Genomic DNA, 12,317 nt, shown 5'->3' on the forward strand with positions numbered 1-12,317 from the left:
AATATGCATCGCTCTTCTGCTAACACAGATTGGCTCAGATTCACATGATTTTGACCTATTGGACCACCTATTGGACCAATAAGAAAACTATTAGATTTCTTATTGTGTGTCAGGATTTATTTTACAATGATCCTCGTCTACTTGAGTAAATCCCAACTGTATTACCATTTTTTTTAATCACTTTTTTTTTTAATTTGCTGCACATCTGTGCTACTGATCTCTTGCAGCCTCTGTTTACATACATGAACTTCAATGATGGCTGCATGGCATTGCTCACATGATGCAAACATTGGACCACGTCTGTGCAACGTGTGCTGCAATGGCTATACAGTCTTAATGAGAAGCCCATGGGGTAGTGTAACGGTGAAGGAGAAAAGGACAGAGTTTTGTCACTTCATAACAGGAAGTGCCTGATCAAGGGTCCTTCATGGCCAGGTCACAAAGTGTTCTTTAAATTAAAAACGGTGAAAACTGAAATTGGATAGAAGATAAGTTGCAAAGTCCATTTAGATAATTTAGGTATCCCAATATATACAGAAGGTTTAGGAGGTTTGGATTGATCAATTGTATTTTTTTTTTTTTTCTTCTTCTCCAGGCTATGATTGTAAGAAATGCAAAAGACACCGCACACACAAAGGCTGAGCGGAATATCTTAGAAGAAGTAAAGCATCCTTTCATTGTGGATTTGATCTATGCCTTTCAGACTGGTGGAAAACTCTACCTCATTCTTGAGTATCTTAGTGGTCAGTTCTCCAAATAGTTCAGCTCTAAGATTACTGTTTATTTTCCTTGTATTTACATTGCCAGTGTATTGTTTACCCCCTCATTCCCCACAGTAATTTAGACTTTTATGCTGAATATTAAAATTAATGACTGTGTTGAACTCAGGTGGGGAGCTCTTCATGCAGCTGGAAAGAGAAGGGATATTTATGGAAGATACCGCTTGGTGAGTTAAGTACAATGAATTGTAAATGTATTTTTCTTTTACTTTTAATTTTCTAAAATTGTCTCTCATGGCAGAGAAATATGTTAAGGGTCAGGTGCATCTTTAAAGACAAAGTTTTGAGAAGTATGAGACCTTGAAAGAGGAGGACATGGCTGCCTGGGTTACAGGTTACTAACCAAACCACATTCTAACCTTTTCGCTCTGTCCACACTAGTGCGATCCCACATGTGACCCGAGTTGCACAGAATGCATTAAATGCCTGTTCACATCAATGCAACTTGTATCACATCAGTGCAACTCAGCGTGTGTATGTGTGTGTGTGTGTATGTATGTATATATATATATATATATATATATATATGTGTGTGTGTGTGTGTGTGTGTGTGTGTGTGTGTGTGTGTGTGTGTGTGTGTGTGTGTATATATGGGATGCACCAAAATGAAAATTCTGGACCGAAAATGCAGGATGCCCTTGGCATCGATAATATAGATAAAATAGCTAGAACGGGCATACACCAAAAACAGGCAGGCGTACACTTGTAGCTGCCACCCTGTCGCAGTATAGTGGTTAATTTAATTACCAATGGTATTTGTATTATGCAGCATGACGGGGTTAATGTATTGCCACTGCTGGTCACTGATGCATTAGTGACCGACCAGTGGCAGTTAATTAACCCCTTTGTGCTGCATTAGTGCAACCAGTATCAGTGTTAATTAACACTGGTTGCACTGCTACTGGTTGCACTAATGCAGCACAAAGGATATAATTAACTGCCACTGGTCGGTCACTAATGCATCAGTGACCAGCAGTGGCAATACATTAACCCCCTCATGCTGCGAAATACTAATACCATTGGTAAGCTCGCCTCAGTCTCCCTCCCTGCCTCAGCATCCCTCCCCTCCCCCCCCCCCCCCCGCCTCAGCATCCCCCCCCCCCCCCCCCGCCTCAGCATCCCCCCCCCCCCCCCTGCCTCAGCGTCCCTCAAAATCCCAATGCAATCTCCTTACTCTCAGCTCCAGTCCTCCTGTGTCCTTCCTTTCAAAAGACGCGCCTCTGGCCGGCGGCCTGCCTCCCGGTGATGTCACTACTACGATCTGTGCATGAATGAACTAACACGGCGGGCAGGCTAGCGGCCGCTAATAGCTATAACTATGTGAGCGCTTCACTTCCTTGTCAGCGGAGATACATGCCTGACAGGGAAGTGAAGCGCTCACATAGTTACAGCTATTAGCGGCCGCTCGCCCGCCCGCCTGGTGTGTTCATTCATGCACAGATCGCAGTAGTAGTGACATCACAGGGAGGCGGGCCTGCCAGCCAGAGGCGGCCATCTTTAGTATCGGCATATTTAACCCATTTTCGGCCGAAATGGAATAAGGCCATTTTCGGCCACAATTTCGGTGCATCACTAATATATATATAATATATATATATATATATATATATATATATATATATATATATATATATATATATATAATATATATATCCTTGCCAAATTATTCGGCCCTCTTGAACTTTGCGAACCTTTTGCCACATTTCAGGCTTCAAACATAAAGATATAAAACTGTAATTTTTTGTGAAGAATCAACAACCAGTGGGACACAATCCATGAAGTGGAACGAAATTTATTGGATATTTCAAACTTTAACAAATAAACTGAAAAATTGGGCGTGCAAAATTATTCAGCCCCTTTACTTTCAGTGCAGCAAACTCTCTCCAGAAGTTCAGTGAGGATCTCTGAATGATTCAATGTTGACCTAAATTACTAATGATGATAAATAGAATCCACCTGTGTGTAATCAAGTCTCCGTATAAATGCACCTACACTGTGATGGTCTCAGAGGTCCGTTTAAAGCGCAGAGAGCATCATAAAGAACAAGGAACACGCCAGACAGGTCCGAGATACTGTTGTGGAGAAGTTTAAAGCCTGATTTGGATACAAAAAGATTTCCCAAGCTTTAAACATCCCGAGGAGCACTGTGCAAGCGATAATATTGAAATGGAAGGAGTATCAGACCACTGCAAATCTACGAAGACCTGGCCGTCCCTCTAAACTTTCAGCTCATACAAGGAGAAGACTGATCAGAGATGCAGCCAAGAGGCCCATGATCACTCTGGATGAACTGCAGAGATCTAAAGCTGAGGTGGGAGACTCTGTCCATAGGACAACAATCAGTCGTATACTGCACAAATCTGGCCTTTATGGAAGAGTGGCAAGAAGAAAACCATTTCTTAAAGATATCCATAAAAAGTGTCGTTTAAAGTTTGCCACAAGCCACCTGGGAGACACTCCAAACATGTGGAAGAAGGTGCTCTGGTCAGATGAAACCAAAATCAAACTTTTTGGCAACAATACAAAACATTATGTTTGGCGTAAAAGCAACACAGCTCATCACCCTGAACACACCATCCCCACTGTCAAACATGGTGGTGGCATCATGGTTTGGGCCTGCTTTTCTTCAGCAGGGACAGGGAAGATGGTTACAATTGATGGGAAGATGGATGGAGCCAAATACAGGACCATTCTGGAAGAAAACCTGATGGGAGTCTGCAAAAGACCTGAGACTGGGACGGAGATTTGTCTTCCAACAAGACAATGATCCAAAGCAAAATCTACAATGGAATGGTTCACAAATAAACATATCCAGGTGTTAGAATGGCCAAGTCCAGACCTGAATCCAATCGAGAATCTGTGGAAAGAACTGAAAACTGCTGTTCACAAACGCTCTCCATCCAACCTCACTGAGCTTGAGCTGTTTTGCAAGGAGGAATGGGCAAAAATTTCAGTCTCGATGTGCAAAACTGATAGAGACATACCCCAAGCGACTTACAACTGTAATCGCAGCAAAAGGTGGCGCTACAAAGTATTAACTTAAGGGGGCTGAATAATTTTACACGCCCAATTTTTCAGTTTTCTATTTGTTAAAAAAGTTTGAAATATCCAATAAATTTAGTTCCACTTCATGATTGTGTCCCACTTGTTGATTCTTCACAAAAAATGACAGTTTTATATCTTTGTTTGAAGCCTGAAATGTGGCAAAAGGTTGCAAAGTTCAAGGGGGGCGGATACTTTCGCAAGGCACGGTGTATGTATGTATGTATGTATGTGTGTGTGTGTAACCTTGGATTGCGAGCATAATTCGTTCTGGAAACATGCTTGTAATCCAAAGCACTCTGTATCAAAGCAAATTTCCCCATAAGAAATAATGGAAACTCAGATGATTCGTTCCACAAGTCCTTCAGTTTATCGTCTATATACAAAGATTATAGCAATGTGATAGGTTGTGTAATCATAAAATGTCCATCCACAATATGCAGCCTTCCCAAGGGGATTAGAAGCAAAATCTAGCAGAGCTACAGAATAATAGAGAGATGAGAGGAGCCTCTAAGTGTAGCAGTATGGTTACATTTAATGAAGGTTCAACTTTTAGCAACTCACGTGGTTGATTAAAATAGGCACACCTAAGTATGCAGGCATCTGGGGTAAAGCTGTCCACATAGACCATCTTCTGAACCACCGGCTCTCACCACTGTCAGTCTGCAATCATGACCGGGAAGAATAGCCTGCAGTAGAGAGATCTCAAAGTGCGGCTTTGAATCACTCGAGTGCAGCAGGGAAGGGATGATGAAGATGGCTGTGCAGAGGATGGTCTATGTGGACAGCTTTACCCCGGATGCCTGCATACTTAGATGTGCCTGTTTTAATCATCAACCATGTGAGTTGCTAAATATTGAACCTTCATTAAATGTAACCGTATTGCTACACTTTAGAGGCTCCTCTCTTCTTTTTTATACATGACGCTACTTGTATATCAAGACATCGCTTGTATATCAAGTCAAAATTTATTTAAAAAACGTGCTTGTCTTGCAAAGCGCTCTCAAACCAAGATGCAAACCCATTACAGCCAATAGCTGAGAGCACCTTTTTAATTTAATATCATGAATTTAAATGAATATGAATTTGGCGGCCATTATCTTCATCTTTTTTGAAGCGGCCTTAAAAATCCTGCTTGCTGCATTTTTGGTGCATAATTGGCTTGTTAAACACACCAAAAATGCACCTCTCCATTGAAATGCATTGAGAGTGCATCAAAAATGCACCCGTGTTGCTTTTTTTTTTTTTTGAGTTACATGACCTATTAAGAACACACCATAAGCAAGGTAAAATTGTGTGGAGCGTTTTCGGCAGCCATTATTTTTATTTTTTTTTTTCCCTTGGGCACAAAGCTAAAAACCCTATTTGTGTTTGTGATCTAATGGTTGCCACTGCACACAAATCAGGGATAAATAATTGGCCCGGGTGCACAGCAAGATTGTTGTGCATATAAAAAGAGAGAGCGACACTCACGGTCTTGAAACATGAATGCATTATAATAGTTTTATATCGCCGTTTTGACGAGGCACAATCTAGTCTTCCTCAGGAAGACGAGCTTGTGCCTAGTCTAAATAAAAGGGTATTGTGCATTCACTTTTCTAGCCGCTCTCTCTTTTTTGGTGTGTGTGTGTGTGTGTGTGTGTGTGTGTGTGTGTGTGTGTGTGAGATTTGTATGCAGAATTCTTAAAGTGTATCCAAAATCTGAAGCAAACATGTTTACAACCGCAATTCCAGAGAGTTGGGTTCCTGTGTAAAAGCTACATAAAAACAGAATGCAATGATATGCAAATGTCATGAACCTATTCAATGTTTAAGAGATCAAATGTACCACTAAGAAAAAAAAAAAAAAAAGGTAATTTTGAAATTGGGCTTAATAATGTTGCAAGACATGTAGGGGAAAGTCAGGTGTTTGATAACAAATTCATGAGTCCCTCTCACATGAGGCGGATTTCCATTTGCTCAGCAGGGGCAAATCCCTTGCTGAGCAGAGTGGGTGGATCACAGGTCCGTGTCCACTCAGTTTCTGCAAAGCGGACATGGAACAGAGCCTCTCTGCTCTATGCGCTGCTGGGTGGAAATAGACTGGTTTGCAGTGTGTTTGCAGAAAAAAATGCCTGTTTGTAAAAGTGTCTAAAGCTTTTAGGAGCTTTTACAGGTGTCAAGCTCTTGGGCGTTCATTTCATTGGCCAGAATAATTCTGGCTGTTGAAATTAATGTTCAAGCACTAGTGTTTAGGTATGTTTTGCATCAAGCATTTTCTCTGCCCAATTCTGCTGCTGGGCGCACAGGCAGTGGTTCATTTTTTCTGCCTCTAAAAGCTCCTGCTACTAAACGCCGCTAAAAACCCTTGTGTGCATGGACACATAGGATAATGTGCAGGGGAGTTTAGAGGCCATAACAAAAAAGCGCCAGATGCTCCTAGATGCAGCTTTAACGTCATGTGTGCATGAGGCCTATATCTTTATCAGTTCATAGAGCACGGTTCGGAAAGTCTTTATTCCTTATTCACAGAAACTTCCTCAGAAAAAGAGTTCTTAAAAATTAAAAAAAATGCAGAAGGTTTAGCAAATTGCCTGACTTTTTATTTAACATCACTAGAACTAAAAACGTTTCTCTATCGTTCGACAGACACAGCTCCATCTAGTCAGAGACTATAGGGTTATGCTCCTCTTATCAGGAATAGGCACTAGGCAGGAAAAAAGCTTAACCACAACTATGGGGGCTGTCCCTGTAGGCATTACCCCACACACCCTGCTATCATCAGTTTGTTTCTGCCTAGTGTAAGGAATAGGACCTAGCTTCCTGCTGGGACTTCAGTCTTAGCTAATAAAGGAAAGTTTGTTAGTTTGTTTTTTTTTTTTTTTTTTTCACTAGTTAGTTCGTGAGGACCAAGGTCTAGAGGAACTACAAGCCACCCTTACCTGTTTCTGGGGTGGGGGGACTTCTTCGTTTCTTTCTGGAATCCTGGACCTCCTTGACCAGATCTAATTCTGGTCTCGCCTGTCTGACAGGTTCTTCCCGTCCAATCTTCGACTGTCCCCAGTCTGGTTAAGGGACTTGCGAGGGGCAGTACACGATTTGCTGCCGCAAGGAGTGATTGTACCGGTTCCTTTTCAGGAACGTTATCATGGGTTTTAGTCAAATCTCTTCACTGTGCCTTTGAAGGAAAGCAAAGGTGCGTCCTATCCTTGATCCTAAGGCCCTGAGCCGCTTTGTGCTAGTACAGAAGCTTCGGATGGAATCCATCCGCACGGTAGTGGCGTCACTGCACCGCTAAATGTTTTGGGGCTCCGAGCAGTAAAGCTTTGTCTGAGCCATTGGACGACTCATCTGCAAGATGGTCTGGTTCGGATCAATCCGACAATGCCACGGGTGTGGCTTACATAAATCACCGGGGGGGCATTAAGAGTGTCTTGGTATCCAAATAGGTGGCCGAGATTCTGACCCGGGTTATTCCAGCCCTCTGCTGTACACATTCCAGGTGTGGAGGACTGGCAAGCAGATTACCTGAGCCCTCAGCTGTTGGATCAAGGGGAGTGGTTCTATCACCCGCAGGTGTTTAATCTCCTGCGTTTGGTGGGGGACTCCTGAGGTCAATCGGTTTGCTTCTCCCCTAAACAAGAAGGTTCAGAGATTCGTTGCCAGGTCTCGAGATCCTCTGGCCGACACCACAAATGCTCTGGTGGCTCCTTGGGGTCAGTATCGGCTTATTTATGTCTTTCCTCCCTTGAAACTCCTGCCTAGGCTTCTGCGCAGGATGGAGGTGGAAGGGATTTCGGTCATTCTGGTGGCACTGAACTGGCCTCACCAATCTTGGTACGCAGACCTAGTAAGGTTGGTCGCCGATGCTCCTTGGAGACTTCCTCTCAGAAGATCTGTCTCAAGGTCCAATCTTCCATCCTGCTTTACAGTCATTGGCTTTAATGGCATGGCTGTTTAAAGCCAGGTGTTGAGACAGAGGTCTTTCTGACTCTGAATCCTACGCTATTGAAGGCTAAGAAGTCGACTTCTAGGAAGATATATCGTCCTATGTGGAAATCGTATTTTCTCTTACGTCCTCCGACAGTCGCCGCCTCTTCATATTCGTCACATATGGGGTATTAGACTTTGCTCCGAAGGAGTAGCTAGGCAACAGAATATGTTAACAATAAAGCTTTTAACATATCCCACCCTCAAGGGGTGGTCCCCTCAGTCAATACCCTCCTACTTCCTGCAACCATATCTCAGTTTCAATGTCTAGCTTGTCAGGAGTGGCTGGCTCTCTCTGTGCTGGGGCTTTGTGCCCCAGACTCTTTCTTCTTTTTTGATTTTTTGTTTGAGTTTTCTCTCTACCTTTACTTAGCTGTTCTTTTTGTCAGCATTAGTTAGTTCTTCGGATGAAGAGGATCATGCGGGCTGGGTCTCGGGCTGATCCCCCTGGTCGCAGGTCGTGGGTCAGTGGCTTCCCAGCCTGCCATCGAGCGTTCAGCCAGGTAACGCTCCTGGCACAGTGAACGACCCATCCCTGTTCGGTGCAGGGATGATTGGTGAGGTGGCTACCTCACTGGACGCTGTGTGGTTTCTTAACCCCCATTCTGTGCGTCTTGTATGCGACTCTCCCTGCCTCATGTGCAGCGGCTTGTTCGCCTGTGCGGGTCCCCCACGCCATTGTGAGGTAAGTGTATCTATGTGGGGACCTGTCTGTCTGGGGGGGTGTCAGTCTGGGACTGTGTAACCTGCCTCTGTTCACACTGTTTGTCTCCCTATCACTCGGCTGCATGCTGTGGGCTGCAAGGGGGGGGGGAGCTGTGTGACACTGTGTGTGTCAGCCTTGTCAGTGTGAGAAGCTGTGTGCTGTGGGGCATGTTTTGGGCATGTTTGGGCACTATACAGCGATCGCTGCGGCGATCTGACATGTTTTTTTTATACATGGATGACGTGTGCATTACTGTACTGTGGAGCGGCGGTTTCGGCGCCATTTTGCCTACACTCGCTCCGGCCGCATGTTCTACATGCATGGCGGCCATTTTCTTGTAGCCTCCCATAGGCTTTCATAGAGCGCCCTGGCAGCATCACTTCCTCTTCTCCAGGAACACCGATCGAGGCAGCAGCAGCGGCGAGGGTCTCCTCAGGTTATATCCTTCTTATCCATTGCCTGTGTCAGTTTTATTGTCCCTGTGGGGGTCTCATTGTGCTTGTGTGTGTGGTGCGGTGGGCTGCGCTCGCCGCGCTTGTTAAAGGGGCAGTTAACCCTTTATTATCCGGCATTTGTAATAGGGGCAATGGATTCTCAGGAGGGCAAATTTCCTACCGCCTTGGTGGAAAGCCAGGGGACCGCTGTTTCCCCTCCAGGGGGGGATTTAGCCACTATTGTGGCTGGCCTTGCTGCTCAGGTGCAGATGCTGGTGGCTGCTCAATCTACTAAAAGACCCAGAGTTTCTCTTTCCTCTGATTCTGAGGGTGAAGGTGGATGGGGCTGTTATGGCGGGGGCCTCCTTATCGGGGTCCCGCTCCTCCCTGGATCTAGTGGGGTCCAAGGTGGAGGCTGAAGTTGAAGGGGTTGATAATTCTCCCCCTGGCTCGCCTGAAGAGCTTGCAATCATGGATGAATTGATTGTTTCCATTAAACAAACGCTGCGTTTGCAGGATGAAGTGTGTCCCCCCGCTGCCTTGGCGGCTTATGGGACGCAGAGAAAACTCAGGACGCCGCAGGTTTTTCCCTGCAATGATGATTTTCAGCGCGCTGTTAAGGAACAATGGCGCAATCTGCGCAAACCTTTTGCTGTACCAAGTAGGTTCAAGCTGCGTTATTCTTTCTCGCCTTCCACTGATGAATGGTGGTGTGTGCCACCCCCAGTGGATCACGCAATTGCGGTTTTAAACAAATCCACTGCGATTCCTGCAGAGGATTCCCCTGTGTTCCGTGATGCCACGGATAGGAGATTGGAGTCTCTTGCCCGTCATACTTATTCTGTTACGGGTTCTATGCTTAAGGCTCTGTTTGCCTCTCTCATGGCGGCCCAGGCGGTCGCAAGTTGGACGCAGATGCTTAGGCGCGTCCTAGTGGCCGATTCGGCCTCGCCGGCGACCCTGGATATGGTGGATCAAATCCACCAGGGTGTCATGTATCTGTGTGATGCGGACTTGGACCTAGTCCCGTTGGCTGCACGTGTGCACAGCGTGGCGGTGTTGTCTCGCCGCCTGGTTTGGTTGAAATGTTGGTCGGTGGACCAGTCTTCACGTAAGACCTTAGCCAATCTGCCTTATGATGGGTCTCGCCTTTTTGGGGAGTCCTTGGATGTGTTGATTAAGGGGATCACCGGAGGTAAGAGCACTCTCTTGCCCCATTTCCCCAAGGCTAAGGGGGCTTCTGGGAAGAAGCATGCTAATTTTCGGCCCCCTCAGGGGTCCTTTCGTGCCTTTCGGTCGCACTACAAGGGCAAACCGTTCAAAGGTCAAGGCTCTCAGAAGAAGCCCTGGTCTGGAAAACAGAAGTCCGGTCAATCCGGATCCGCAGCCCATAACAGTGCGGCCTGAAGGGGCGCCCTCACCCAGTTTTGGGGTGGGGGGACGCTTGCTCGGTTTTCTTCAACCCTGGTTGGCCCGCGTGCGGGACAGATGGGTTCAGGAGATCGTTCGATCTGGTTACAAGATCGAGTTTCTCTCTCGGCCGGAGAGCAGATTTTTTCCCTCAAATCTTCAACTGTCTCCAGAGCGTTTACGGGACCTGCACCTGGCGGTGCGGGACCTGAGAGCTCAGGGAGTGGTAGTTCCGGTACCTCATCGGGACAGATTTCGGGGGTTTTATTCCAATCTGTTCACTGTGCCCAGAAAGGAGGGCAAGGTTCGTCCAATTCTGGACTTGAAGGCTCTGAACCGCTCTGTGCGGGTTCGCAAGTTCTGCATGGAATCCCTGCGGTCGGTGGTGGCTGCCCTGGTTCCGGGGGAATTCATGGCCTCCATCGATTTGAAGGATGCGTATCTTCACATCCCCATTTTCGAGGGTCACCAGAGGTACCTTCGATTTGCCATTGCGGAGGATCACTACCAGTTCGTGGCGTTGCCTTTTGGTCTCGCCTCGGCTCCGCGGGTCTTCACCAAGGTGCTTGCACCGGTTCTGGCATTATTGAGGGCCCAGGGCATTTCCGTCCTGGGGTATCTGGACGACATTCTGGTTCGGTCTGCGACCAGCCAGGGTCTGGAGAAGGACCTGTCTGTCACGATGCAAACTCTGCAGGAGTTTGGTTGGACGATAAATTTTCCAAAGTCGACACTGAGTCCGTCGGTTCGTCTTCCCTACCTGGGAATGATTCTGGACTCGGTGCAGGCGAAGGTCTTCCTGCCGGAAGACAAACTCAGAACTCTTCAGGAGGAAGTCAGGTCCCTCAGGGACGTTCCGCACTCGTCTCTGCGGACGTGCATGAGATGTCTGGGATTGATGGTCTCGGCCTTCGAGGCGATTCCCTTCGCCCAGTTTCACACGCGGGGTCTCCAAGCGGAGATCCTGTCCATGTGGGACGGGCGACCTCAATCTCTGGATCTTCAAATCTCGTTGAGTCATCGCACCAGAAGAGACCTTCTGTGGTGGCTCCAGTCCCCGATGGTGTCCGGGGGCAAGTCGTTTCGTCCTATCTCGTGGACGGTAATCACCACGGATGCCAGCCTGTCGGGCTGGGGTGGTGTTCTGGGCGTTCTGTCTGCCCAGGGGACTTGGTCGGAGGGGGAGTCCTCCCTTCCGATCAACATTCTGGAATTGCGTGCGATAAATCTCTGTCTTCATCGCTGGACGGACCGGCTGCAGGGCTGCCCGGTTCGGGTGCAGACGGACAATGCCACGGCGGTGGCCTACATCAACCACCAAGGGGGTACCAGGAGTGCCCGAGCGGCTCGAGAAGTGGCCGACATTCTGTCTTAGGCCGAGACTCATGTCCCGGCGATAACGGCGGTTCACATTCCGGGGGTGGAGAACTGGCAGGCGGACTATCTGAGTCGCCAGACCCTGGATCAGGGGGAATGGTCTCTCCACCCGGCTGTCTTCCAGATGTTGTGTGCGAAGTGGGGTCTTCCAGATGTGGACCTGTTCGCGTCTCGTCTCAACAACAAGGTGAGAAGGTTCATGGCAAGGACGTGCGACCCTCGGGCAGACGCGTCGGACGCGTTAGTGGCCCCGTGGCATCAGTACAGGCTGATGTACGCGTTTCCACCGATTCAGTTGCTGTCCAGGTTCCTTCGCAGGTTACACTCGGAACGCAGCACGGTGATTCTTGTGGCACCGGACTGGCCTCGCCGGTCCTGGTACGCAGACCTCGTGAATCTGGCGGATCGAGACGATCTCCTGTCTCAAGGACCGATATACCATCCTGCTTTACAGTCGCTGGCTTTGACGGCCTGGCTGTTGAGACCGAGGTCCTGAAGGAGAAGGGTCTCTCCCCAGAGGTCGTTCATACCTTGATCAACGCGAGGAAGTCTTCCTCGGGGAAGGTTTATTACCGTACTTGGAAGGACTTTTTTGCCTGG

General features: G+C 47.3%; 1 protein-coding gene across 1 annotated transcript in view; it reads left to right on the top strand.

Annotated features, from left to right (window-relative positions):
* The window catches only part of RPS6KB1 (ribosomal protein S6 kinase B1), a 104,738-nt gene that overhangs the window by 35,232 nt on the left and 57,189 nt on the right, over positions 1-12,317 (top strand). The window contains exons 5-6 of the mRNA XM_082245710.1: positions 596-743; positions 889-946. Coding sequence (XP_082101836.1) covers positions 596-743; positions 889-946 — 206 coding nt within the window. The remainder of the gene's footprint in view (positions 1-595; positions 744-888; positions 947-12,317) is intronic.

Source organism: Pelophylax lessonae, assembly GCF_965119305.1.
Source record: "Pelophylax lessonae genome assembly, chromosome: 2".
Lineage (NCBI taxonomy): Eukaryota > Metazoa > Chordata > Amphibia > Anura > Ranidae > Pelophylax > Pelophylax lessonae.